Source organism: Peromyscus maniculatus, chromosome 6, assembly GCF_049852395.1.
Source record: "Peromyscus maniculatus bairdii isolate BWxNUB_F1_BW_parent chromosome 6, HU_Pman_BW_mat_3.1, whole genome shotgun sequence".
NCBI lineage: Eukaryota > Metazoa > Chordata > Mammalia > Rodentia > Cricetidae > Peromyscus > Peromyscus maniculatus.
The window spans coordinates 2,525,198-2,551,190 of record NC_134857.1 but is presented as its reverse complement, the minus strand read 5'-3'; the positions used below and the strand labels follow the sequence as shown (position 1 = coordinate 2,551,190).

General features: G+C 39.0%; 1 protein-coding gene across 1 annotated transcript in view; it reads right to left on the bottom strand.

Annotated features, from left to right (window-relative positions):
• Bbs7 (Bardet-Biedl syndrome 7) overlaps positions 1–25,993 on the bottom strand; it is a 41,404-nt gene extending 15,411 nt beyond the window's left edge. Inside the window, exons 1-13 of the mRNA XM_006991835.4 lie at positions 25,865–25,993; positions 21,533–21,761; positions 20,322–20,387; positions 18,814–18,876; positions 18,429–18,604; positions 15,145–15,331; positions 13,119–13,191; positions 12,260–12,376; positions 10,617–10,747; positions 7,422–7,506; positions 6,082–6,184; positions 3,164–3,356; positions 1,287–1,361 (exon numbers count right to left, since the gene is read on the bottom strand). Coding sequence (XP_006991897.1) covers positions 1,287–1,361; positions 3,164–3,356; positions 6,082–6,184; positions 7,422–7,506; positions 10,617–10,747; positions 12,260–12,376; positions 13,119–13,191; positions 15,145–15,331; positions 18,429–18,604; positions 18,814–18,876; positions 20,322–20,387; positions 21,533–21,568 — 1,305 coding nt within the window. The 5' untranslated portion in view covers positions 21,569–21,761; positions 25,865–25,993. The remainder of the gene's footprint in view (positions 1–1,286; positions 1,362–3,163; positions 3,357–6,081; positions 6,185–7,421; positions 7,507–10,616; positions 10,748–12,259; positions 12,377–13,118; positions 13,192–15,144; positions 15,332–18,428; positions 18,605–18,813; positions 18,877–20,321; positions 20,388–21,532; positions 21,762–25,864) is intronic.

Below are 25,993 nucleotides of genomic sequence, written 5' to 3'. Positions count from 1 at the left end.
TTTTTTCTCTTAACCAGAAGAAAATCTTACTATGAGATTATATTTAAAATAAGATCATCTGCTGGGTGTGGTATTGCACAGCTCTAATCTCAGCACTCAGGAGGCAGAAGCAGACAGACTTGAGTTTGAGGCCATCCTGAACTATATAGAGGGTTTCAGCCAGCCCAGCCAGGTATTCAGTGAGATTCTGCCCCAAGTGGTAAAGAAATAAACAAAATTAGCCCCTCATACCTTACATAACTATCCACTTTTCTTAACCTGTTTTCATTTTTTTTTCTTGTTTTCCTTTGGTGATTCTAGGGATCATATCTAGGACCTTACACATGCTAGGCAAGCATTCTACCACTGAGTTACATCCCCATCCCTATTACTCCCTTTAAAAATAAGCACGTAACTACCTAATCTCTCCTATGGTCTGCCTTCTCTAGTACCTCTAATTCTGGCTTTACCTTGTCCCTAAATTCTCTTCAGGGGTCATACCTTGCTCTGAAACTGCCGTCTGCCAGTACTAAACAGAAGGAAGTGGTACGGCAGGCATGTCCCCCAATCCTAGCACAATCTAATCACAGGTACTTCATAGAGTGAGGGCACAACAAAAGGCCACTGAAGGATGGCTTTCTGTAAGCATCCAAGAAACCCAGAGTGTACCAGAAAGAACAGGAAGGAACAGATATGTACTAATAATGTAGGGAAGTGCAAAACTATAGCATTTTCAAGAAAAACGTTCAAGGACATTTTTGCCACAATAACTGTTTGTGAAAAGAGAGGTAGCACCATGTAGCAGTAAGCTGGGGATCAATTAAGAGCTGAAACATAGAAAGACTTTCATGCACAATGAAGACCTAGACCTCAGCCAGCAGGAAACAGGAATCTTTAATACGTTGTGAGAAATGATTCAGTGACATTTGCACTTTTCGAAGACCTCTCTGGTGGCGTCGGCCAAGTCCTGCGGTGAGTGGCAAGACTTCAGGCAGAGAAGCTAAAGGGTAAGTTGTGTAGCAGGACACGGGAGGGCCAACGGTGAGTTAGCAGACAGGAAGCAGGATGAGTGCAGGGATGAGGGCTCAGGGCAGTCTAGGACAGGACCTAGGAGTGTAGGGCGGGGCCTCAGGGGCATAGGGCGGGGCCTCAGGGTCAGGACTTCTGAGGAGAGGGAAAGGACGAGAAAAGCCAGTGAGGGGATGGTGGAGACAGCAGTTTCAAACCCTGGCAGCACTTACAGACTTCACTCTAGACAGTGCAACAAAACCAAGACGCGAAGAGTTTTTTGTTTGTTTTTAACTTACCTCTGTGTCACAGCTGCTAAAACTCACAACAGCAGAATTCTTATCCACATCAAGTAGATCTATTGGGACATCACTCTACAGCAAATATTTAAAAACAAAAAAGGTTCAGAAGGAAAACCTAAAAGTATACACAAAATGTGTACTCTGATTCTCCCTAGTTCTGGTTCATATCTTCAAGTTTGAGAGTGTGAATGCTTTTAATTTACACTCCTCCTTCCCGGGTGCTGTCTGAGACAAGCTCTCACCATGCACCCTCTACATGTAGACCAGGCTGGCCTTGAACTCACAGAGATATGCCCACCTCTGCCTCTCCATTGCTTGGATTAAAGGAGCGCTTCACTCCTGGCTTCTCCATTTGTAAAAAGGGTCTCACTAGGAGTCTGGCCTTAAAACCTGGGATCCTCCTTAGGCTTTTGAGTGTGGGATTATGGGTGTGCAACACCATGCTCAGGCAATGGTTTATATTTCTAGACAGTAAGTTCAATAAAGAAAAAAATTTTATGATCATCTATTCTTTAATATTTGGCTTATCAGAAATCAGAGAACAATCTCTCTTATCTCCTTAAAGAATAATCTTCCTGTTTTTGCTTTTATTAGTGAAAAGATGTTATCGTGGGCTTTAATCATGAAGTTATTCTGATTATATCAATTATATGTGTGTAGTGTATGGGTGTCTTCCGTGGTCATTTTCCACCTTAGTTTTTGAGACAGAGTCTCCACTAATCCACTTAGCTACACTAGACCAGCTGACCAGAAAGCTCCAGGGATTTGCCTGTCTCTACCTAGTGCTGGGACTACAGAGCCAGAGCCACCTGTGGACCAAACCCGAGTCCTAACGCTTGCATGGCAAGCGCTTTGGCAACCGAACCATCTCCTTAGCTGACAGCTCACTTTTATCCAGTGGAATTTCATCTGTCACACAATCATATGGTCGCCTCAGCAGAGACGTTTCTAAGAGAAAACTGCTGCTGCCCTGGAGTGCATGAGACTGGAGCTCCTAGTGTGATTCAGTGTGGCAGCCTGTGAGCTAACACAATGAGAGAAGGCTTCCTCTATTTAATTAATAATCTGATTCTTTATTGTATCTTTTGGGCAGCTAAATTGTGTTCTTCCAATTTAATACCCTCCCATTTTTATGAGTTTTTCATCTAATTTTCATCTAATCTTCCATCTATCCTTTTCTATTTCATGTCTATATTCCAATTTTAATAAATAAACCAAAAAACAGTTGTGAGTTACCTAGTAATATCCCTAAAATCACCCCCTTGAGATTAGCTACTTTGCCTCTGGTCTATCTGGAATCTGCTGGGTTAATAAGTAAGATATCATCTTAGTATCTCGAGATTCAGAAAATGCTTTTACAAAGGACTAAATATTGGACTCTTCCCTGCTTTTTTTTTTTTTTTTTTTTTTTTTTTTTTGAGGCAAGGAAGGTCTCATTCGATAGTTCAGAATGGCCTCAAACTTGTAGCCGTCCTCCTGCCTCAGCCTTGTGAGTGCTAAAATTACAGGCCAAGCCCTGGCACCTAGCATATACTGGAGTTTTCTAAGCCACATTAGGTTAAGATTCTCCCAGGGGGAGGCCAAAGAAGGGAATCCTGTTGTTCTTTCTATTTATCCTGGACACTGACGTTCACACATCTTTGGTTATTGAGTATACAATAAATAAAAGGTAAAGATATAACTCAAATAACTTATAGGTAAATTGACTACCTAACAGAAAATGAAGAATCTGCAAACATTTAAAATTACTGTCTAGAATTAAAAGTGTTTGTTAATAATAAGGGTACATGATTGGTTTGCAAAAAACAAAAACAAAACAAAACACAAAAAACCCAGATCTAGCCTAAAACTAAGAAGCTAGGCATTGTGCTTACCTGTATTAAGACGTTATCTATTGCAGTCTGCACCTCTAAGACAAGGCTGTAGCTGGCATCATCTTTATTCAATGTGAACTTGTCATTTATACTAAATGAAGGAACTGTTGACTTCGCTTTGCTTGACTGTGAAGACTGTTGGTAGTTTTCTCTTTCCTGCAGTACCTTAAACTGCAGATGTTCTAACTCACTCCTGCAGGAAAATACACACACTCTTATCACCCACAGACACTTGAGATCCCTACAGTGTGCACAAATGTATGAGGTGTTTCATTTTTGAGAAGCCAGGCTTATAGGCTGAGCTAGAACTGTTTCATACCAATAGGAACATGTTTGCATCTATGACTGACCAAATCATTCTACGTCATTTATCATTGATCCAAAAACTGAAACATCTACTCAGCCCAATAGCAATATTACTAATAGAGCTGTATCAAGACTGCGAATTACCAACTCCACCCATGATCATGGCGACAGTTGTAGACGGCGCTGATCAGAAGAGAAGCTGACACAGTCGACCACACACAGGAGACCTAACGAAAAAGACTAAAGTGTGCAGCCAGTCAGCATGAACTTCTCTATAAGTCAGCAGGGCAGACACACAAAATAGGGAGAAGGCTGCAGAATGTTCACATTTGGAAGAGACAGGATGGTTAGGAACCAGTGGTACCACTGGAGTTCTATCAAACGTTGGAGCAGATTCTCTGAGTGTTGTCAAGGGGTGTTTCGGTTAAAGGCTACGTGCAAATGAAGTACTGGGGCAACATGAAAGTTAGCCCAAATTTAGGGGAAAGGTCTGAGAAGATTTAATGGGATGCATGCAATAAATCAAGGAAAATATTAACTTATCCAAGAAATATTTACTCATCAACATTACATATTTACTGCAGTGTTCTATGTGCTGAATGAACAAAAGAATATGTTTATAATACAGCTTATATCCTATTGTGATAGAGAAGGGGAAGATTTGGTTATAAAAGAAAGGTTATTTGAGAGCCAGGTGGATCTCTGTGAGTTCGAGGCCAGCCTGGACTACCAAGTGAGTCCCAGGAAAGGCGCAAAGCTACACGAGAAACCCTGTCTCGAAAAACCAAAAAAAAAAAAAAAAAAAAAAAAAATGTATTAATTAAATTTGGCCGGGTGGTGGTGGTGCACGCCTTTAATCCCAGCACTCAGGAGGCAGAGCCAGGCGGATCTCTGTGAGTTCGAGGCCAGCCTGGGCTACCAAGTGAGTTCCAGGAAAGGCACAAAGCTACACAGAGAAACCCTGTCTCAAAAAACCAAAAAAAAAAAAAAAAAAAAAAAAAAAAAAAAAAAAAAAAAAAAGAAAAGAAAAGAAAAGAAAAAGAAAAGAAAGGTATTTGGGTCAGGAGAGATGGCTCAGCTGTTAAGATCACTGGCTGCTCTTTCAGAGGACTTGAGTTCAATTCCTAGCAACCACATGGCAGCTCACAACCGTAACTCCAGTTCCAAGGGATCTGATATTCTCTTCTAGGTATACTGAGTTTCTAACATAGCAGTCAGTCACTAACTCTAGTTGGTATTTTTTGAGGAAGTATGTGTGTGGTCTACATGTGTGCATACATGTTCACAGGCATGTGGATGCACTGTGTGTGTGGAGGCCAGACGTTGGTGTAGGGCCTTCCTTGGTCACACTCTCTACTTTACTTATCAAGGCAGGGTTTCTCGTTGAACCTGGATTTGTAAATCCCTCATCTGTCTCCTGAGTGTTGGGATTATAGGCAGACCACACCTGCCCAGCTCTTTACATGGGCACTGGGGATTTGAAATCTGCTCTTCATGGTTTCCTAGCAAGTGAGTCATCTCACTATTTCCTTATTGCAGGAACTAGGATACCCTGAATAAATCTGGCACAATTAGCTTGTGTAATGCTTTCCTAATGCTCTTTATAAACAAGATCATTCAACTAGTACTTGTGGCATCTGTTGCCTTAAAGGTTCCTATAGCCTTCAACTACCACCAAAACAGGTGAGCTCCTACTTCCCTAAGAAGTTAGCAAGGGCTACAATGGGTGCCCAGTCAATAAAAGTTTTATCAACTTCCATTTCCTTATTGTATGTGAGCATGAGGTCAACTTTTCACAGGACACATCGAATTGAACGGGCCATGAAAGCAATGTCAGCACTGAAGGGAGTCAGCATTATTCAGGTCCAGCAAGAGAATTTGACAGATCAGAAGGATTCACAGGAACAGTCAACATCAGAGTGAATGAAAAAAAAAATCTAGTAACTTCTGTTCATTTATTTGTAATGCGCTGAAAAACAGAAGCAAACATTTTAACTACCTATAGCTAAGTAAAAAAAAAAAAAAAAAAGAATGCAATTCTGGATCAATAAATCAAGAGAGACCAATGCACCAAATGGATGTGGTACAGCACACCTGGACCCAGCACCATGGAGGCAGAACCAAGAGGATCAGAAATTCAAGGTCATCTTCAGCTACAGAATAAGTTAGAGAGCAGCTTGGGCTATGAGAGACCTTGTTCCACAAAACAAAAACAAAAACAAAAAATATCTGGGCGGTGGTGGCACACGTCTTTAATCCCAGCACTCGGGAAGCAGAGGCAGGCAGATCTCTGTGAGTTCAAGGCCAGCCTGGTCTACAGAACGAGATTCAGGACAAAACTACACAGAGAAACACTGTCTCGAAAAACCAACCAACCAAACAACCAAACAAACAAACAAACAAAAACTCAAACAAACACAAAAAAAGAATAATGCATAGGGAAGGTATTTTTCAAACTCAAAAGATTAATCAACACTTACTGCTAATTTTGTCAGGTGTATAAATTTTTATGAAATGTATCATTCTGACCAATAAAATTAAGCAAGTGAGCCTATGGTTAGCATGAAGGGACAAGTGCAAACTTTGATGAGATGGAAACAGATAAATGTTACCGTAAAGAAGAAATTTTATTCTGCATTTCCTGGTTAAGTTTTAGCTCTTCTCCTGGTCCACTTTCCTTATGAGTGGGCTCTGTTGTCAACCCTGTAATCCAGCCTGTAAAGATGAGTTACAATCACACTTAGTGCTGTGTGTAAAAGCTAGTAACAGAACCCCCAATTACACTCCCCTCTGTCCACCATCATCAACCTAACTTAGCCCTACAGTTTCTTAGAAAATGGAACAAAGAATTCAAACTAAATAATATTTACATCATAAAGGAAGTACTTAAGCATTTCATGACACTATTTTTTCCTTGAAGTACTGCAATCTTTCTATTCTTAAAAACCTCAGTTTTCAAGTATGGTATTAAGTCAGTATATTATAGCAAATTCAAAAGTAGCTGAAAAATCAGAATTAGCTGTTACTAATTATTGTCATTGAAATTCTGCATTCAAAAGACTACTATGAAAATACAAAAACTATCTCTTTGAAATTAAGTTGGTTTTTTGTTGTTGTTGTTTGTTTTTTGGGTTTTTTTTCCGGAGCTGAGGATCAAACCCAGGGCCTTGCGCTTGCTAGGCAAGTGCTCTCTGCCACTGAGCTAAATCCCCAACCCTGAAATTAAGTTTTGTTTTTTCTTTTTTTTTTTTTTTTTTATAAGAAATGCATTAGGCCGGGGCTGGAGAGATGGCTCAGATGTTATGAGCACTGACTGCTCTTCCAGAGGTCCTGAGTTCAATTCCCAGCAACCACATGGTGGCTCACAACCATCCATAATGAGATCTGGTGCCCTCTTCTGGACTGCAGTCATATATGCTGTATACATAATAAATAAATAAATCTTAAAAAAAAAAAAAAGAGAGAGACAAGAAATGCATTAGGCCAAAATGTCTCAATTTTAGCAAATACTTCTCTTTAAATTGAAGAATATAATTTAATTTACTAGAGACAGGCAAAGCACTCTTCAAAATATCTAATGTTAGATCCAACACAGGGGCCCTACACATTTGAGGCAATAAAACCACTGAGCTATGTCCCAGTCATTTTCCCTTTTTTTAAAAAAAATATTACATTTATTTAGACAGGGGGTAGGGGGTGAGGGGTAAATATGCCAGGGCACATGAGTAAAAGAAGTCATACAATTTGCAGACATTGGTTCTTTCCCTCTCCCACATGGGATCTGGGGATGGAATTCAGTTATCAGGCTTGGCAAGCACATACATCATATACTACATGTCACACACACACATACACACACGTAAAATAAATAAAATTAGTAAAAAAAAAATAACTTTATTAAATCTAGCTCTTTTTTTCATTATTCTTCAACTGCCCACCATCATTACCTTACCTGAATACGTGGCCAGCACAATTTCATCATAACCATCTTTCCCTACACAGCCACCCTGGATCGATGTAATGCTTTCAGACAACATCTAAAATAAATGTAAGACCATCCACTTCATTAATATTTCAACATTTCAAAGACATGTTCAAGTAAGCTGTAAAACCTCTCTTCCTGTCTCCAGATACTCAACACATATTTAGTGTATATTCATCATGTGCAGACACTGAGATAAGGAAAGATCTAAACAAATGCTAGAAAATTCCAGCACTTTTAAATATAGGAAAGATTCAAAATAACTAGCATGTTTGTACCACCCAGTATCACCATCTAGAAAACAAAGCTTTTTCTATAAAGAAGGAAGGTTTGGTCAACTATATGAACAAAACAGCTAGTAAATTTAGTCTAGTCTATGAATTTCTTCAGAGGGTTTTTTTTTTCCTTTAATGAAAAAAACTATGCTTTGTTGTATGTTTGTAACTTAACTTCTAGAATTTTTATTATAACCTCATGGAAGTTATAATATTTTAAAATAAAACCATGACATTTAAAAATCATACCCAGTCAATCTAAATACCAGGAAAGATTTATATATACAATCACTGACATTGAAAGTACGAGATCTCAGTTAGGATAACTGAATGTAACAGAAATGCTACAATGTTCCTTTTTCTTCTTGAACTTTTATTTTACCATTCATCATAATTGTAAACATATATGTATGTAGATGTATGTCTAAGTGTGTGAGCATGCATGCTACAGTGTGAATGTGGAGGTCAGAAGACAACCCCAAGGAGTCATTTCTCCCCTTCTTCCCTTTCCACCTTACAGGACTGGGGACTGAAATCCATTTGCCAGGCTGTGTGGTGAGCACCTTTACCCACTAAACTATCTTGCTGGCTCCTCTTCTTTTAAAAATAAAAAATTTCGTGTGTATGTTTGCTTGCATGTACATGATGTGTGTCAACTTTTATTTTCACTCCACTTTCCCTACATTCATGTAATACACTCTAATGTACTTATATAATATAATTAGATGGAATCCTTTAACATATATTTATTTGTTTGTGTGGGGAGGGGAGCAGTATGTGCATGTGAGTACAAGTCCACAAAAAAGCCTGAAGCCTCAGACCATCTTGGAGCCAGAGTTACAGCATCAACATGCATGGTGGGAATAAAACTCGGGTCCTCTTCAAAAGCTCTTAACAATTTAGCAATCTCTCAGTCCAGTATGGGATTATTTTACATTTATCTATAACCAAAAGCTTACGTTGAAATTACTTTCTCTAAAACCCATATCTGGCACCATTACTGGGCCAAGAATCTATGGTTAGACAGTTCCTGGCCTTAGGGAGACCCTACCCTTACACCTGCTGCTAAATGGGACACAGCATGAAACTGACTCCTACTGACTTATCAATGCATCTCTCAATCTCATCTGAGCAGCTTCGATTTGTGGCAGATGGTGATTAACACCGAGAGCCACAACCAACCAAGGTGCAGAGGACAAGAGACTGGAGTACTCAGGCACAAACACACCACCAATGCTCAGAGGACATTTCAGAAGAGGACAAAAGAGTGTAAGAGCCAGAAGCAGTGAGTGATTAAAAGAAAACATCTACTGGACACAGCAGGGCAGCTGCATATAAGAATTCATAGTAGTTGTGATAGTACGCACAAAACTTGTGCGAGCCCAAGCCAGACCAAATCTCAGCATGGAGATGGGAACTGGGCACACAATCCCAGCCAGACATGGAACCATTGGCAGAAAAAGCACATCATGAACCAATACTGTCATATACTTTGAAGCCTGAACTATTTCTTTGGCTTTTGTTTGTTTTGTTTTGTTTTGGAGATAGGGTTTCTCTGTGTAGCCATGGCTCTCCTGGAACTCACTCTGTAGCCCAGGGAACTCAGAGATCCATCTGCTGGGATTTAAGGGTGTGTGTGCCACCAGCACCTGGCTCTAAACTATTTCTTGAATCTTACATAGTAAGATGACTTTTTACAGTAAGAAGAACAAGTTTGAACCACATCTGTAAAACAGTCAACTGTGTAATGTTTTAATTTCCACACAGCCTCCTCTGCAACACACTTTGTGGACACTATTATTTGAAGCAGCCTCAGGGAACATGTGGATACCCACAGGAGCTTCTGAGGTAAGAGGTGACTATGGCTAGCTCCTCTGCTTCTGATCTTTCAGCTTTCACCCTTGATATCTGACTCCAGGTTTTTATTATTAAACCAATTAGAACTTACACTACAGTTTTTATATACCAGAAAAATAAATTAATAAATAATAAATTGAAAAAAGTAGGAGAAAAAAGATTGTATGTATGCCCGAATGCTTGTCTATGTTGGCTCTATATGTTTTAATTACATTAAACATTTCTGAACTAAAATACCTTTACCTGGCATTTATTCTTTTCTAAGAAAGCTGGTCCTAAGGTGTCCAGAAGCCAGACCATCATTATCCCTCTGCTTCAAGGTGGTTCCTATGGAATCCTAACTGTATGACGTTCATGTCTATGCTCTTACTACCTTAAAACAATCTCATCAATGAAAACCAAACCTTTAAGTGTTTCCCCTCTACTGTGTTATTATGAGTCATAGAAAGTAAAATAAAATATTTAATACCTAAGAAATTAAAAATTATATTCAAGAGTGATACTGAAAAGGAATTTATTATTCAGCTTAAAGGTAGTACTCTGCCACTAAAACACAAAAATAGACTAGAGATTTTGATAATGGCAATATTTTTACAAGTATTTATTTATCTATTTGCCCAATGGGTTGAACCTAGGGCCTGGTGCACACTAGGAAAGTGTTGACCACTGTGCAATATCCTGGTCCTTCTTAGTTTCTGCTTTGGGACAGTCTCACTAAAGCTGCTTACTCTTCAAGACAGGCCTTGAATTTGTGATCCTCCTACCTCGGCCAGAGTTGCTGGGATTTAGAGGCCTCACCACCAGGCAACAACATTTTGTTTTAAAAAGCAATATTTTGCTATGTTTGGATTTACTAAAATTCAAACTCTCAATAATCTCTACAACAATGGACATATAGTAAGTATACAGTCTTTTGTCTTCCTTCTAGTTTACAGTATTAGGGATAGAACCAGGACTTTATACACAATTGGCAAGTACTCCACCACTAAACTACAGCCCCAGTCCCCACACAAATCGTTCTAAATGAATTTACCTGATCATATCGCAGCACGGGCTCATTAGCATTCTCAAAACTGTACACTTCCACCACTCCATCATCTCTCCCAACAAGTAAATCTTTAACCCCATCACCCATGATATCAAAGCTGTCAATACACAAGATACCTATGAAAAAGGAGGAGGTGTAAGCAAGGAGAGTGATGAGTTAAAAAACCAATAGATATGCAAGAGAATATACACATGTATTCATATATTTTCATGCTACAGTTATGAAAATTTTATATAGTAACGAAAAAGAACAACTGCACATAATTGGGTATTTTTTCCCCTCTTTTCCGCCTATATTCATTGATTTCCAAAGCTTTAGATACAATTTATACAGCAATGGACCTCCATTGACATTTGCCTTTAGCTCGGCTTCTCAGTAAGCCCCAGGCTCTTATGGTCAACTTGGTACTTCCTGTGCACATGGGCATCTCAAACTGCTCATGCCCCTAGCCCAATTCTTTAATGTCTTCACTGCCCTGCATCAGTACCGCTCTCACTCTCCAGGCTTCCTCAGTTTTCAGTAAATTACGCCTCTGATGCATAGGCTAAAGAATTCTAGGCTATATCTCTGATATCATTCTTCTCACTCTCTGTATCAAATCCTCTACCTCCATATACATACTTCCATTATAGTAAGGATGAACCAGGATGCTCTGGACCATAATAAATCATGGTGACTACAACACCATCAAAGTGGTCTCTATGTTTCCAATGTGGATGTTTCTTCCCAAATCCATTCTCTATGAAAATCTACTTTGCTTCTTTTTAGTGAATTTGATCATGTCACACCTTCCACATACAAATCTCCTTGGACTTCCCACTGCACTCTAATTAAAATTCACATTTCCCAGGCTTCAGGCCTGCAGTCTGGTCCTTCTCCTCTAACGTCTCCTCAGGCCACATTACTGTGTTCAGCCACACTGGTCCTTCTACGGTTCCCCAATGAATCAATCTCACCTCTGTCTCAAGGGCTTTGCAATTCTTTTTTCCTCCTCTTACAATACTATTTCCCCCAAATCTTCTCAACTCAGATTTACCTTTTCTAGAGCACTTTCTCTGATCACTGAGTCTAGGAGGAGCTGCTTCCATCATCACACTACCATATACTAACTCACTGCATTCTCTTCAGATGGCCACATGAGTGATCACACACAGTCATTCACTGGCTCTTTGTTTCCCCAGCAAGTATTTGCTAAGGGATAAATGAACAGACAAACAAATATCCTGTACATATAACAGCCATCTCACTACCTCCCAAGTTAGGTATAAATTCTTGGAAATTTATAAACTCTTTAGAAAATAGGAATAGTCTCTGACCCACTACTACATTCTTTACATCCCACCAAATGTCTCAGATTCCAATTAAGTCTCTATTCCAGTGCGGTTTAACATGGAATAATGGATATTAACCTATATGTCTATCCCAAACTACAAGTAGCATTTCTAATTTTAAAAATTACATCTATAATATAATAGATGCCATAAACAAATAGTAGATAAGTCAGAGGTGTCTCTGTGAATCACAAAGCCTGCTATATAAGATAACCAAATAAAACGGAATAAATTGCATACTCTATTTTATTAAATAACTGTTGAAATTTCATAATCTGAACTAGATTTAAAACGTACCTCCCCGCTTTTTGTCATTTCGAATTTCCCATTTGTGTATGGGCTTGGATGTGGTGATCTGAATAAGCCCAAGCTTTCCATCTGATGTACCAAACAGAAGGCCTTCTCCAGAGTCACCTAACGAAAATTAAAGGGAACATATGAACACTAGATCTTAAAAAAAATTAACATAAAACTCTCACTTTTCAAATATTACATAAAGCCAAGAAACTTAATTTTGGAAAAATTTTTAAAGAGAAAAATATTGTGTGTGTGTGTGTGTGTGTGTGTGTGTGTGTGTGTGTGTATACACACATCATATGATAGATACTACCATCCACATATAGTTTTTTTATATGTCAGAAAAATTAATAAAAAAAATAAATGTCATGTATGCCAGAATGTTTGTCCATGTTGGCTTTATACCTTTTAACCACATTTAAAATGTCTGACTAAGATTCCTTTCCCTGGCATTACTTTTCTAAGAAAGCTGGTTCTGAGGTGTCCAGAAGTCAGACTATCATTACTCTTCTGTTTCCAGGTAGTTCCTATGGAATCCTAACTATATGATGTTCATGTCTACGCTCTTATTACCTCAAAGCAACAATCTCATCAATGAAAAGCAAACATATAAATGTTCCCCTCTATTGTGCTGTTATGATTCATAGAAATTAAAAATAAAATCATCACCATGTGGTCACAAGGTAAAGCGTATTACCTACACCTAATTTCAAGATGAAGAAGTTCAATAATACATTACTGAGCAGGCAAGTGAGCAGAGGTGAACACACTTAATTCTGCTACATTCTGTACACAACTTTCTGTTTTTACTTAATAATCTTTACACTCATAACTGGCAGTGATATTGAAATCTGATTACCGCCATCTCCATTATGTAGAGCTAAGACAGTTGGTGGACCAGGAACTTCAATTTCATATATCACATCAGATCCCTGAAAGAAAACAAGAATTACAAAAGCTGAAACAAACAAACAAAACCTTCAAAAAATACAGAAATCTTGGAAAACATCAATATCTGAGTCTATTAACTCATAAAACATTTAAAAGTACTTTATGAAAGTAGGTCATAAATATAAATATGTTTATCAATAATTTTACATATACTTACACATTGAAAATAAAATATATACACACCAAGGAGAAAAATACATAATATATTCTCTTTTCAATAGTTTATTTTTTTAATTTTGAACTTTATTAGAAAAAAACATAATTAACCAGATCCAAAAGCCGAACAACTCAATGAACTTCTAGACACAGGAGCCAATAGTTTTTATCTTTAATGTGCTGTCTATCTGAAAACCATATACTGGTAAACCTCTTTCAAAGCTCTCCAGGAACAAGTGTTATTTCTTCTGTCTTCTCTAGTGTTAACTGGTGTTTAAGACAGAATAATTTCAAAACCCTGAGCACACCCAAAGTCACTTCCTAAGGAAATCCTGGCCTTGCCTTTTGGTAGTCCTCAAACTCACTCCAGCTAAAAGGCAGAATCACCTACTACTTAGATACAAAAGCAAGCTGTTGTCTTTTTTTTTCTTTCAGTTTTGCTACTTACATAATTTAATGACTAAAACCACTTAAAGACTTTAATGTAGATTTACAATATGGAAAAGAGCCATATGCTTGTCCTTTATTTATCATTTTAAAGTTTATAGACATCTACAAGTAAAAAAGAACATCTACAAGTTGTAAAAGAGGCGAGTTTAGGGGATGGAGTATTCTCAAAGGCAGGAAAGGAGAGACGAGCAAGGCAGAAGGAAAATGTTCAGTTTTCTCCTTTCACAGATCCTTGCTGATTTATTTTTAACAATAAGAATATAGGCAGGCAGGCTGGAGAGATGGCTCAGAGGTTAAGAGCACTGACTGGTCTTCCAGAGGTCCTGAGTTCAATTCCCAGCAACCATATGGTGGCTCACAACCATCTGTAATGAGATCTGGCGCCCTCTTCTGTGTACATAATAAATAAATAAATCTTTAAAAAAAAAAAAAAAAAAGAATATAGGCAGGCATGGTAGCACCTTTGATCCCAGCACTTGGGAAGCAGAGTCATGTGGATCTCTGTGAGTTTGAGGGTATCCTGGTCTACATAGCAAATTCTGGTCCATACAGGGACTATATGGTACTACCATGTCGTGAAAAAATACAATAAGTAAGAATATAGATGGCCTCGTGTGAAACAAAGCAGCACCCTAGAAACCAGGTAGGCAATCTCTAGCTGAATGCTAGCCCATTCCTGCTTTGTCTTTTTTGAAACAGAATCTCATCTATCCTGGGCTGGTCTCAAACTCCTTACAAAGCTAAGGATGATCTTGGGTTTCCGATTCTCCTGCCTCCACCTCCTGAGTGCTGTGATTTGGGGCTTGTACCACAACATGAGGTTTATGTAGCACTGAGTTTCAAACCCAAGGGTTCATACATGTTAGGCAAACACGCTACCATTTATTTATGCAATGACTCATTTACTGAGTACTTTATTCTACATACTGTGATTAGGTGACAGATAAATTCAAATTATCTGTCACCTTCTCTTCTACCCAATTTCTCCCTTTAATGTTGAGGACTAGAAAAGTCGTGAAGGAGCGAAGTCGGGAAAGTGTTGACAATAGTTCTCTGTATGAAGTGCTCCATTCTGATGGTCTGCATTCAGGACTGGGGACAGGGAAGCAGAAACGAGCCTTTTCCCTCCCTATATATTTTCTAAAAACTTTCAAAAGATCCCAACAACTTGCCTGAAGTACGAAAGAATTATCAAATGTAAAATATTTTCTCACATTCAACTTTACATAGGATACTTAAAGAAGGAGTCATTAAAGAAACTTTAAACATGAGGAACTCATAATGATTTCCTGAATAATGAAAAGATTGAAAAATGCAAAGGACATCACCTGTAAAACTCGGAGCACCCTGTCCTGGCAGGCCAACACTGGTGTCATTCGAGATAACCTTTCCACAGGAAGGCAGATGACATCATTGATTTTGTCCCCAGAAAGGTAATAATGTTGGTCTTTGCAATCACAGTAATGACTATAGATGTAGCTCGCACTGAGAAAGAGGTCAGAGCCGGAGATGTACCTGAGGACATTCAAACAGGAATTTAGGATGTTTCTATTTTAAAGCATAGGGAACTGATTTTCTTTCAGAGGTGAAAAGAGTTTATTACATTTTATATAGATGAGTTTTTTTTTCCTTTCCCCCACTTAATTTCTGTCCCTCCTCTTAGACAAGAGAACAGGAGACAGGCTCTGCTAGGCTGTTCTGACCTCACTCTAATAGCTGAGATGGCCATGGACCATGTCACCCTGCCTCTACCTCCTAAGTGTGGGGTTCTAGGTACAAACTATGCCCCTTTCGTTTCTAGTCATTTGATGTAACACTTCTGACTCTGAATGCAGCAAAGGAAGATTATAAGCTAGGCTTCTCACTAAAAAGCCCAGAAGAATGAAGAACAGGTATGTTAATTTGTCTGTTTTTCAAAACACTATGAAAAGAGAAACTTTTAAAATGTGTACCATGTGCCAAGCGCTGTCTGAACTGATATACACAAATTAGTACATTAGCACTCATGCTCCTACATGGAATGTTATTATTCCTTTTGTAAGTGAATAGCAAAATGTTAACAGGACTAATGGCTCATACTGTAAATAACAGACTAGAGCCTGGGTAATTTCATCTCCAGAGTTAGCTTCACACTAATGTGCCTAGAAAAGTACACCTCACATGAATTGACTTTAAAGTTAATGGTGAACAATGATTAGAATGTTATCTTGAAAATAAGCTCATTTATAATTGTTTTAACAAAGTTCAGTTAATAATCATAGCAAGTTTCAAATTCTTTATCTACAAGGGCATTTCAAACAAATTATATTTTTGTTAAACCACTTGAAATTATTTTCACTTATTAATGTTGAATTCTTGTCTCATTTCACCAGAGTTTTAAATGTCCTTACAATCAAGAGAAATGTTATGCACTACATAGAATGATACATAATATCTGTCTACTATAGAGAAACGCTGTGCACTGCATATAATGACACATAACATCTATCTACTGTAGAGAAATGCTATGCACTGCATAAAATGACACACACATCTGTCTTATAAAGAAATGCTATGCACTGCATAGAATGACACACACACACATCTGTCTTATAGATAAATGCTGTGCACTGCATAGAATGACATATAACATCTGTCTACTATAGAGAAATACTATGCACTGTAAAGAGTGACACATATCTGTCTACTATAGAGAAATGCTGTGCACTGCATAGAGTGACACATAACATCTATCTATTGTAGAGAAATGCTATGCACTGCATAGAATGACACATATCTGTCTACTATAGAGAAATGCTGTGCACTGCATATAATGACACATAACATCTATCTATTGTAGAGAAATGCTGTGCACTGCATAGAATGACATATAACATCTGTCTACTATAGAGAAATACTATGCACTACATAGAGTGGCACACATCTGTCTACTATAGAGAAATGCTATGCACTGCACAGAATGATACACAACATCTGCCTACTATATAGAGATGGCATGAACTAGTTTCCAAACCAGGCCTCTGGCTATGTATCCAACTTGGCTGCATCACAGCAAAGGAAGAAATGTTAAAGCCACCCCTAGTTACTCTGATTACCAAATGTGAGGCATCTACCATTAGGCTTCCCAAGAGGTCTTGGGTTATCAGGGTTAAGAGGCTGGATTAGAAGTCAGGTGGTGGTGGTGCACACCTTTAATCCCAGCACTTGGGAGGGCAGAGGCAGGTGGATCTCTGAGTTTGAGGTCAGCCTGGTCTACAGACTATGTTTCAGGACAGCCAGGGCTACACAGAGAAACCCTATCTCAAAAATCAAGAGATAGAGATAGATAGATGAGAGAGAGAGAGAGAGAGAGAGAGAGAGAGAGAGAGAGAGAGAGAGAGAGAGAAGATAGATAGATAGATAGATAGATAGATAGATAGATAGATAGATAGATAGATAGATAGATAGATAGATTCTGGATTAGATGACTTTTAAGGCCTCTCTAGCCCCCATAGCTCAAAAACTAAAATTTCAGGGCTGACAATAGCTCAGAGGATAAAAAGCTTGCCATGCAACCCTGATGATCTGAATTCTCTCCCCAGAACTCTCCTCAGTCTCACATAGGAGAATGACTCTACAAAGTTGACCTCTGACCTCCACACATAGACCAGAGCACATGCATGCCCACACATACATCTCTTTCGCTCCTCCTCTTCACCTATCTCTCAATAGAAAAAAAATCTAAATTTTTATTTGTGAAATTTCTTACACCAGAAAGTCACTTATTTTTCACTTAGTTTTACCCAATTCACCAGAAATTCCAACCACTAGTGGCCATCAACTTTAATGGCCAGGCCTTTGTTTTGTCTTTTAGTTTTTAAGACCAGGTCTTACTCTATAGCCCACATTGATCTTGAACTCATTATGCAGCCCAGATTGGCCTCAAATTCACAACCTTCAGCCTGAGTCTCTCAAGTGTGGGGATTACAGACAGGAGGCATCACATTCAAGTATTGGTCAGCCTTTTAACATGATATTGCTACCTCAAAATGAGAGCTAGCTACCAATGAGGAATAGGAATCTATTCTATCTATATCTAGAGAGGGTTTTTGTTTTAACTTTTTACATATACCTTGATCATGATCATAATCAGAAATGAACCAACCAGGCAGTGAAAACTGAACGAACGTGTTCAACAAGTTATGCTCAAAATTAGTAGAGAGGATTTAGAATGTTCCCAACAATAAATTCTGTCAGAGGTGACAAATATGCTAATTACCCTGATCTGACACCACATACCATGTACAGGTCTTGAATATCACTATGACTATAAATGCACGCAATTACTATGTACCCATTAAAAACACAAAATATACTTTTAGAAATGCCCCTCAAGCCAAAAGTGAATGTGAGTGTCTACACACACACACATGCATACTGTGAAGTTAAACCATTGAAAACATTACAACAGCCAGTCAACTCTGCATTGATTCCAGGTCCTGACCAATGAAATACCTGCAGCCAGTTTTATTTTCCAGGGAACCTACTAGTGTACATTGATTTAATCAGACATTTTACACCAACCCAATGAGTTATAGATACATACATAAACTCGACAGAGAATAAAACATACATAGCTTTAATGCTTTCCGTGAGGTTTGTTTCAAAGGAGAGAAACTGTTTTCCTCTCTTTGTGAAGCCTCTAATCTCAGACCCTGCAGCAAGGAAGATTTTCTCCTGGGGCGTGTTAAGAACCCCTCCCAGCTCCAGCCTCGAGATCTTCTGCCCTGGCAAAGTCTTGAACACTGGCTGCAAAAACCAATTGAGGAAAAAGTTGTGTAAAAGTTATCTTATTGTAAACATTTTCCTTTACGATAAAAGCTATGACTTTTAAACTTATAAAATGTAACAATTTATTTTCCATTTCTACATTTTAGGAATATTTTCACTTAGGAGTATTCAGCAAGTAGTGCATCTGTCTTTTGGGAAAAGTGCAGCCTTAAGACAGGGCCACTCACCACCACCTCTCCTTTCTTCATGCCGAAGCACATCACTACCCCGTCTTGATCTCCAACAACCGCCTGTAACAGAGGGAGTCAGAGTGTACATTTATGGTCATGGTGAAAAGTTCACCAGTGCCTCAGATTATACACTGCAGGAATAGCCAAAAAAACCTCATCAAATTTAAAGACAGAGTCAAAACTTACAGTTATCTGAAAAAGCTACTTAATCATCTTTATTTATTTTCAACAATATATCCATGTAAGCTGATTTAATGAGGCTTTTTTCTAGGTATTGCAACCAAAACAATACATCACAACAGACTGCAGAAAAGACAAGAGAAACCATCTACCTTTGCTTTTGGCACACATTTAAGAGTTTGCAAAACAAAACAAAACAAAACAAAAAAACTAATACACTATTATTTCTACATTCTTCTATTTTGACAATACATACACTTTTAATAAAAATATGGTTGTAATGTAAACATGATGAGTTTCATTTTTTAATATTTTAAATATTTCTTAGATTTAAATTTAATATTGTTAAGTACTGGTGTAGCATAAATAAGTTCTTTCAGATTCTCAACAATTTAAATGAGTAAAATTTTTGAGCTGTCATATCTTGAATATAATAAACAATAATCAGAAATCAGTTGATTCTCCTGAAGTTCTGTTTAAAATGTCAGATTTCTCTCACATATATAAATGTCTTATTTGGAGGAACTGCCCTTATTCAAATCACTTCAAAAATGTAGCCAAAGGTCAAATAATACATTTAAGTATGTTTATCAAGAAAAAAAACCTCTAAATTCATCTTGATGTTAATAAATCAAGATAATACATTTACTTTGCAACTATTAAAATAGCCTACTATCCTACAAAAATAATTGGTTCATGTCTATAAGAAGCCAAGTTAATACATAGTTCAACATTAAAAACAATAATTCAAACAACAAGAGACAATTTAAGCCAGGCGTGATTGCACATGCCTACAATTCTTGAACTTTTAATGATGAGGCAGGAAGATCAAGAGTTCAAGGCCAGCCTCAGCCATATGAAAACCTGTCTCAAAAACAAAATAAATAAAATAAAACAACAAAATGGAAGATTTAAAGAAATTACCAATATTCTGTTGTATTTTGCATTTCTTTTTCCATATATATATACACAATCTGGTACACAGAGTGAATTATTCCCCCCCCCAAAAATGGAGTGTTTTGTTTTGTTTTTGCAGAGCTAAACAACTCTCCCCCCAGAACTACAACTGAAGCTTACGATGTGTGGGCTTTATCAAGATGTATGGTCTTTACACAACTCACTAATGGTCTGCAATACATCAGTGTCCAAGAACATGGCTATCTGCAAATGTTTGTTCATATCCCAACTTCCATTCAAATTAAAGATGCTCATTTCCACGTTGAGATTAGCACTTTTTACACACTAGGTTACCAATAAGGAAGGCAGAATGAGCCTCCCTGTCAGAGCCCAGAGAAGGTGGAGAAGTCAGTGTCTACCGACTGCACCTTTTGTATAGTTCTTTGTCTTGAGGCAGGAAGCAACTTCATGGTCTTCTGAGAGGTCACTCCCACCTAAGGAAACAGACCAGGCAACTAGTGAATGTTTTCTGACGTGCTGTAATTTGAAGTTACTACATTAGAAATTTAAAAAGAACAAAAGACAAGATCATGGTGAGTTAATTTTTTCACTGAAATGTATATTCTTATCAGTTAACAATTACTAATTAAATACGTCAGAGAAAGTCAGAATACAGGAAACAGCCTAAAACATATCATAATAAGTTAAAAAAAATTATATAACATTACTGGTAAAGAGTTTCAGAAAATATTTTCAGTGACTAAAAATAGGGAGCTTTTGCTGAAATGACATTCATACTAATGTTAAAAACATCCAGTGTAACTGACAATAACTATTTTACAAAAGGTACTGTGTGTGTGTGTGTGTGTGTGTGTGTGTGTGTGTGTGTGTGTGTGTGTGTGAAAGCAGCATGCATGACTTGTTCAGCAGAGGTAGCTGTCACCAGAAGTGGGCCAGAACTTAAAAACAACCAGTCACGGGAAAACTGAATATAGTACAGATATGACTTTATTCTGAATTTTTAAGCATAGTGTTTTAAACAATCTGTTTAGCTTGACATTGTCAAGTGCCTCGAACCATGGCTTGGGGGAAGTTGAACATGGAGGTTGTAGGCCCCATCAATCCAAGCTAAAGGTATCGTGGAGATGGTGACTAATTGGACCGATCTAAGAGATATTAACAGCATCCATGAGACATTAAAGAGAAGTACCTGGCCCAGCCCCCGGGGAAACTATGCCAATGTTTGTACCACGACGAACTCTCAAAAGATGGTTTTAGGAATGGAAGTAATCATGCACCACAGGGATACCCGCTCTGGAGTCCCACACTTTGATTCAAATACCAACTACATAATGTTTGACTACGGGGTAAATGTCTTACCTTCTCTGGGTCCCTGACTCTTCATTTGTACTACCTAGTGGTAAACTTTTATGAAGATCTAGTAAGCTCAATAGGGTTGTGATGGTTTCCTGGAATATGGCTGGTGTGGTCAGCCCCAGGGGGAGTGACAGGGCAAATCGAGGCCACCGGGAGCAGCTAGAACACCCCTAGGACCAGGGCCTGGAGGGATCGCTGCTCCCCCAGGCCTGCGGACAGCAGCCACAAGTCCACCCAGGAGGGCGCCCGCAGACCGGTTTACCTGGAGATAATCAGTCCGGCTTAAAGTCAGGTCCATGGCGGCCTCACAGGGGGGCCGAGACAGCACGCCAGCCTGGAAGCCTTCCGGAAGAGAGCCCGCCACTCAGCAGACCCAGGAGCCTGCGTCGGCAGCAGCGCCCAGCAACGCCAGCTGCAGCTCGACACGTGACCAGTCTGCGCTCTCGGTCGAGTCCCTCCCTCTCCCTGAGAGCGGTCCCTGGACTTGCGAGCTACAGAAAATGCGGGGCAGAGGGGGCGGTCCTTAGGCCGAAGCCGGTTTCCAGGGCAACCAGGGTGCGTTCTCCGCCTCCCAGCTCTGAGCTGCAGCAGGGCGAGCCACCTAAGTTCTTCAGCTCTGCTGGAGCTCGTCATAGGCGCAGATTTTTGTGCCTGGTTCCACTTCTGGTTCTTTATTTTAGGCGTTGGCATACAAACTTTATTCCCAAAGGTTTGTTTTTATTTTGTGTGCATATGAGAATTGCATGCGTGTACTTATGTGCGTCATATGCTTCTTGCCTTCTGAGGAGGCCAGGCCTGGAATGTGCTTGCTGAGAAACAAGCCTGGGGTCCTTTGCAACAGCAGCAAAGCAAAACTGTATTTGTGTATTTGTTTAATGTGTATGTGTGTGTGTGGGGGGGGGGTGCATGTCGAAGGTGTCAGTTCTTTCCCACTACCCTACGTGTCTGGGAATAGAACTCACTCAGTGGCAAGTGCTTTTAACTGCTGGGCCATGTTGCCAGTTCCCTTTCTCCCATCCCCCACCCACCCTTCTACCCACAGGGCCACAGTGCAAGACCCTGGGTCAAACAAACCAAATCTAAACATAACATTAATGCTAAAGAAATGAGTTTGAAACAACAGAATAAATGAAGAAACTGAACAGTAACGACACGAAAAATCTGAATAAACCAATAACATCTAAAGAGAGAAGCAACTTCTAACAAAAACACCAGTTCTCCTCAAACTATTTCCTAAAATTAAAAAGGATGGGACTTTTCCAAACTCTTGTAGGCCAGTATTTCTTTACAACAAAATCAGACAAGGGCACAAGAGAAACATGCACACACACACACACACACACACACACACACACACACACACACACACAGCCTCTTGCCATGTGATGCCTTGTGTTACCTTGAGACTGCTAATAAAAAGACGTTCACCAGATGTAATCATTCCAACTAGCATGTACCAAAATTGTGAGCAAAAATAAACTTGTTTTCTCTCAAATAAAAACAAAAAAAAGGAGGGGGAGGAAGGAAAGGGAAAACTCTAAACATAGATCACTGATGAAACAAAAATGTAAAAATTTCAAAAATGACCCTCCCCCCAAAACTAGCAACGATTCCAACAGCACATCAAAGACATCATTCCAGCCACGCGTTATTCCATGTGGTAATACACACCTGTCATTTTAGCTACTCAAAGGTCTGGGTAAGGGGATCACAAATTAAAAGCCCTGGGCAACATGGTAAAAACCTGCCTTAAAAAACAAAAAATAAAATGTCAGCATCCTTTTGTGACAAAGGCTCTGAACACATCTGATTGTATAAACAGCATGTGTCATCATAAAGGCTATATGACGCACAACCACTGTCAAAATGAAGGGGGATCTGGAAGTACCTCCTCTAAGATCTGGATGGACACTTCCTTCTGCCACTCTTGTGCTGCACTGTAGAGCAGTCAGGAAGAGAAAGGAATAAAAGTATCCAAATAGGAAAAGAAGTTAAATTGTCTCTCTTTCCAGATAATATGATCTATACATAGAAAGCCCTAAAGACTTCACTAAGAGTGTTAGAACTAATACATTTAGTCAGCAAAATTAAGATATTCAAAATTAACACAAAAACCATTTTTGTGCACCAATAACAAACTTTCTGAGAAATAATGAAAGCAATCCCATCACTATTGTTACAAAATAAGTAAATAAATTGCTGAGGGGGTCTGAGGATGTGGCTCAGTTGGTATCGTGCTTACCTAGTATTCAGAAAGCCCTAGCTAGGTTTGATTGCCAACACTGTATAAATTGGGTGTGATGGTACATGACTATAAATTGCTTAAGGAAAAAATTATTAAGGATGTGAATATGCAGGTGTAGTGGCACACACCTTAAATCCCATCTCTAAGGAGGCAGAGGCAGGTGGGATCTCTGTGAGTTCCAGGACAGCTTGGTCTACATAATAAGTTCCAGAACAGCCAGGGCTATCCACTAAGACACTGTCTCAAAAAACAAACAAACAAAAAGGATGTGAATAACACTAATAAAAGAATTGAAACACACACACACACACACACACACACACACACACACACACACCTCACCCCATATTTTTGAATTGGAAGAATTAATACTGTTAAGACATCCATAAGGCTTAGAAATAATCCAAAGCATCTACAGCCAATTGATCAACAACAAAAGTGCCCAAAACAGCACTAGAGAAAACAGAAACTCTTTAATAAATGATGCCAGGAAAACTGGATACCCCCACACAAGAATGAAACCTGATTCTTATCTCCAACCCTACACAAAAACCAACTGAAAACAGAGATATGACTATCATACTTGAAACTACAAAACTACAGGGCGAGGCAGGGCATGGTGGCCCCCGCCTCTAATCCCAGCACTCAGAGGCAGAAGCAGACAAACCTGTGAATTCAAGGCCAGCCTGCTCTACACAGTGAATTCCAGGACAGTCAAGTATACACAGAGATCTCATCTCAAAACAAACAAACAAAAATCTACAGGGGGAAAAGACAAGGGAAATACATCAAGACTTTTGATATAGGCGATGATTTTTAGAACAAAATCCAAAAAGCACAGGAAACAAATGCAAAATAGACAAATGGGATTGTGTGGGGCCGAGACGCTTTGGGCAGAGAGGAAGCAAAGAAAAGAGTAAAGAGACAATTTAGAGAACAGCGGGGGATGCTTGTAAATGATTAATCTGTTAACGGTTAATATCCAGAATATATCGTGAACTGAATTCCTTAGAGAGAAAAAAAGAAAGCCACACCTATGTTTCTGCAAGTACAACTGATTAGAACTTTGTGATTGTGGAGAATTACAGGTCCACAGCCAAAATTACTTGGTGTCTTTTTAGCCCTCTTAATAGCTATTTCTTCCCACACCTGTATCTGACCTAATTTCCTGTCAACTATCAGCTCAAATACTTTTAAATGTATGACATAACAGCATTATCTCCCACCACCCCACACTTAAGGATGTCATCAGATAGTATCTAGAAACTGCATACCTGATTCCCCACCGATGCATTTGGTAAATGCCTTGATTTATGATTTTGTTTAGTTCTGGACTCATAAAAGTTCATGTAACCCTTTCCATGTCGGAGTGCTTCAGACAGGGCAACATGAATCCATGTTCCCGGGCCACATTTTCTGTGAGGTGATGGCATCAACAATATAATGAAGTACACACACACACACACACACACACACACACACACACACACACACGGCAACAACAAAAAACTCTCAACAAAATCCCCCTAATAATCTATTTTAAAACAGGCAAACAAGGTCGGGTGGTGGTCTTTAATCCCAGCACTTGGGAGGCAGAGGCAGGCGGATCTTTGTGAGTTCGAGGCCAGCCTGGGCTACAGAGTGAGTTCAGGACAGGCTCCAAAGCTACACAGAGAAATCCTGACTCAAAAAACAAAAAAAGAAGAAGGAGAAGGAGAAGGAGAAGAAGAAGGAGAAGGAGAAGGAGAAAGAAAATGAAAAAGAAAAAGAAAGGGGGGACAATCTGAATAGAAATTTCTCAAAAAAAGCTTACATATTTCTTTACAAATTATTGAATTTGTTAAATATACTAATTAAACCATGATCTGAATGTTGTTTTTGACTGAAAAAGGAACAAGGAACAGAATATAAGTAAAAAAAAATGTCAGAAGTCTTGAGTCTGTGACAATCCTCTAACTGAAAGAATCTAAGTGCCATTTTCTGGACAGGGTGATTTTGGTCTTGTTAACGTGTTCCTCTCTGAACTGTGCCACCACATCGTTGAACGCTCCTTTCTAGAGTTCTCTGCCTGTACAACAGATGTCAGGGCAAAGGCTTGCTGACTCACAGCCCTCTTTAAGCTCCCAAGAAATATTAATTTTGACAGTAATCCTTAACTAACCCTCAAAGTGACCTATGCCTTGGGTCTACTTCCAGAAGCAAATAATAAGACTTGGGGGCGGTGACTCCGTGTAGGAATCTCCCAGGCAAAATGGAGTAAGAAAAGGCAGGGTGAAAAGTTAAACACTTCTATTAGTTTTGTTAGTCAACTAAGAACCACCCATATTCTGAAACCAGGTTCCTCCTTGCCTTCAATGACTCAGCGGCCGCCATCATCACTAATGCGACCTGTTTCTGTTTCCATTCGTACATTTTTCCTTTGCGCATGCTCCATATCCCTTTTGAAGCCCACCATCATGAACTGGTCTGCCTCTTTTC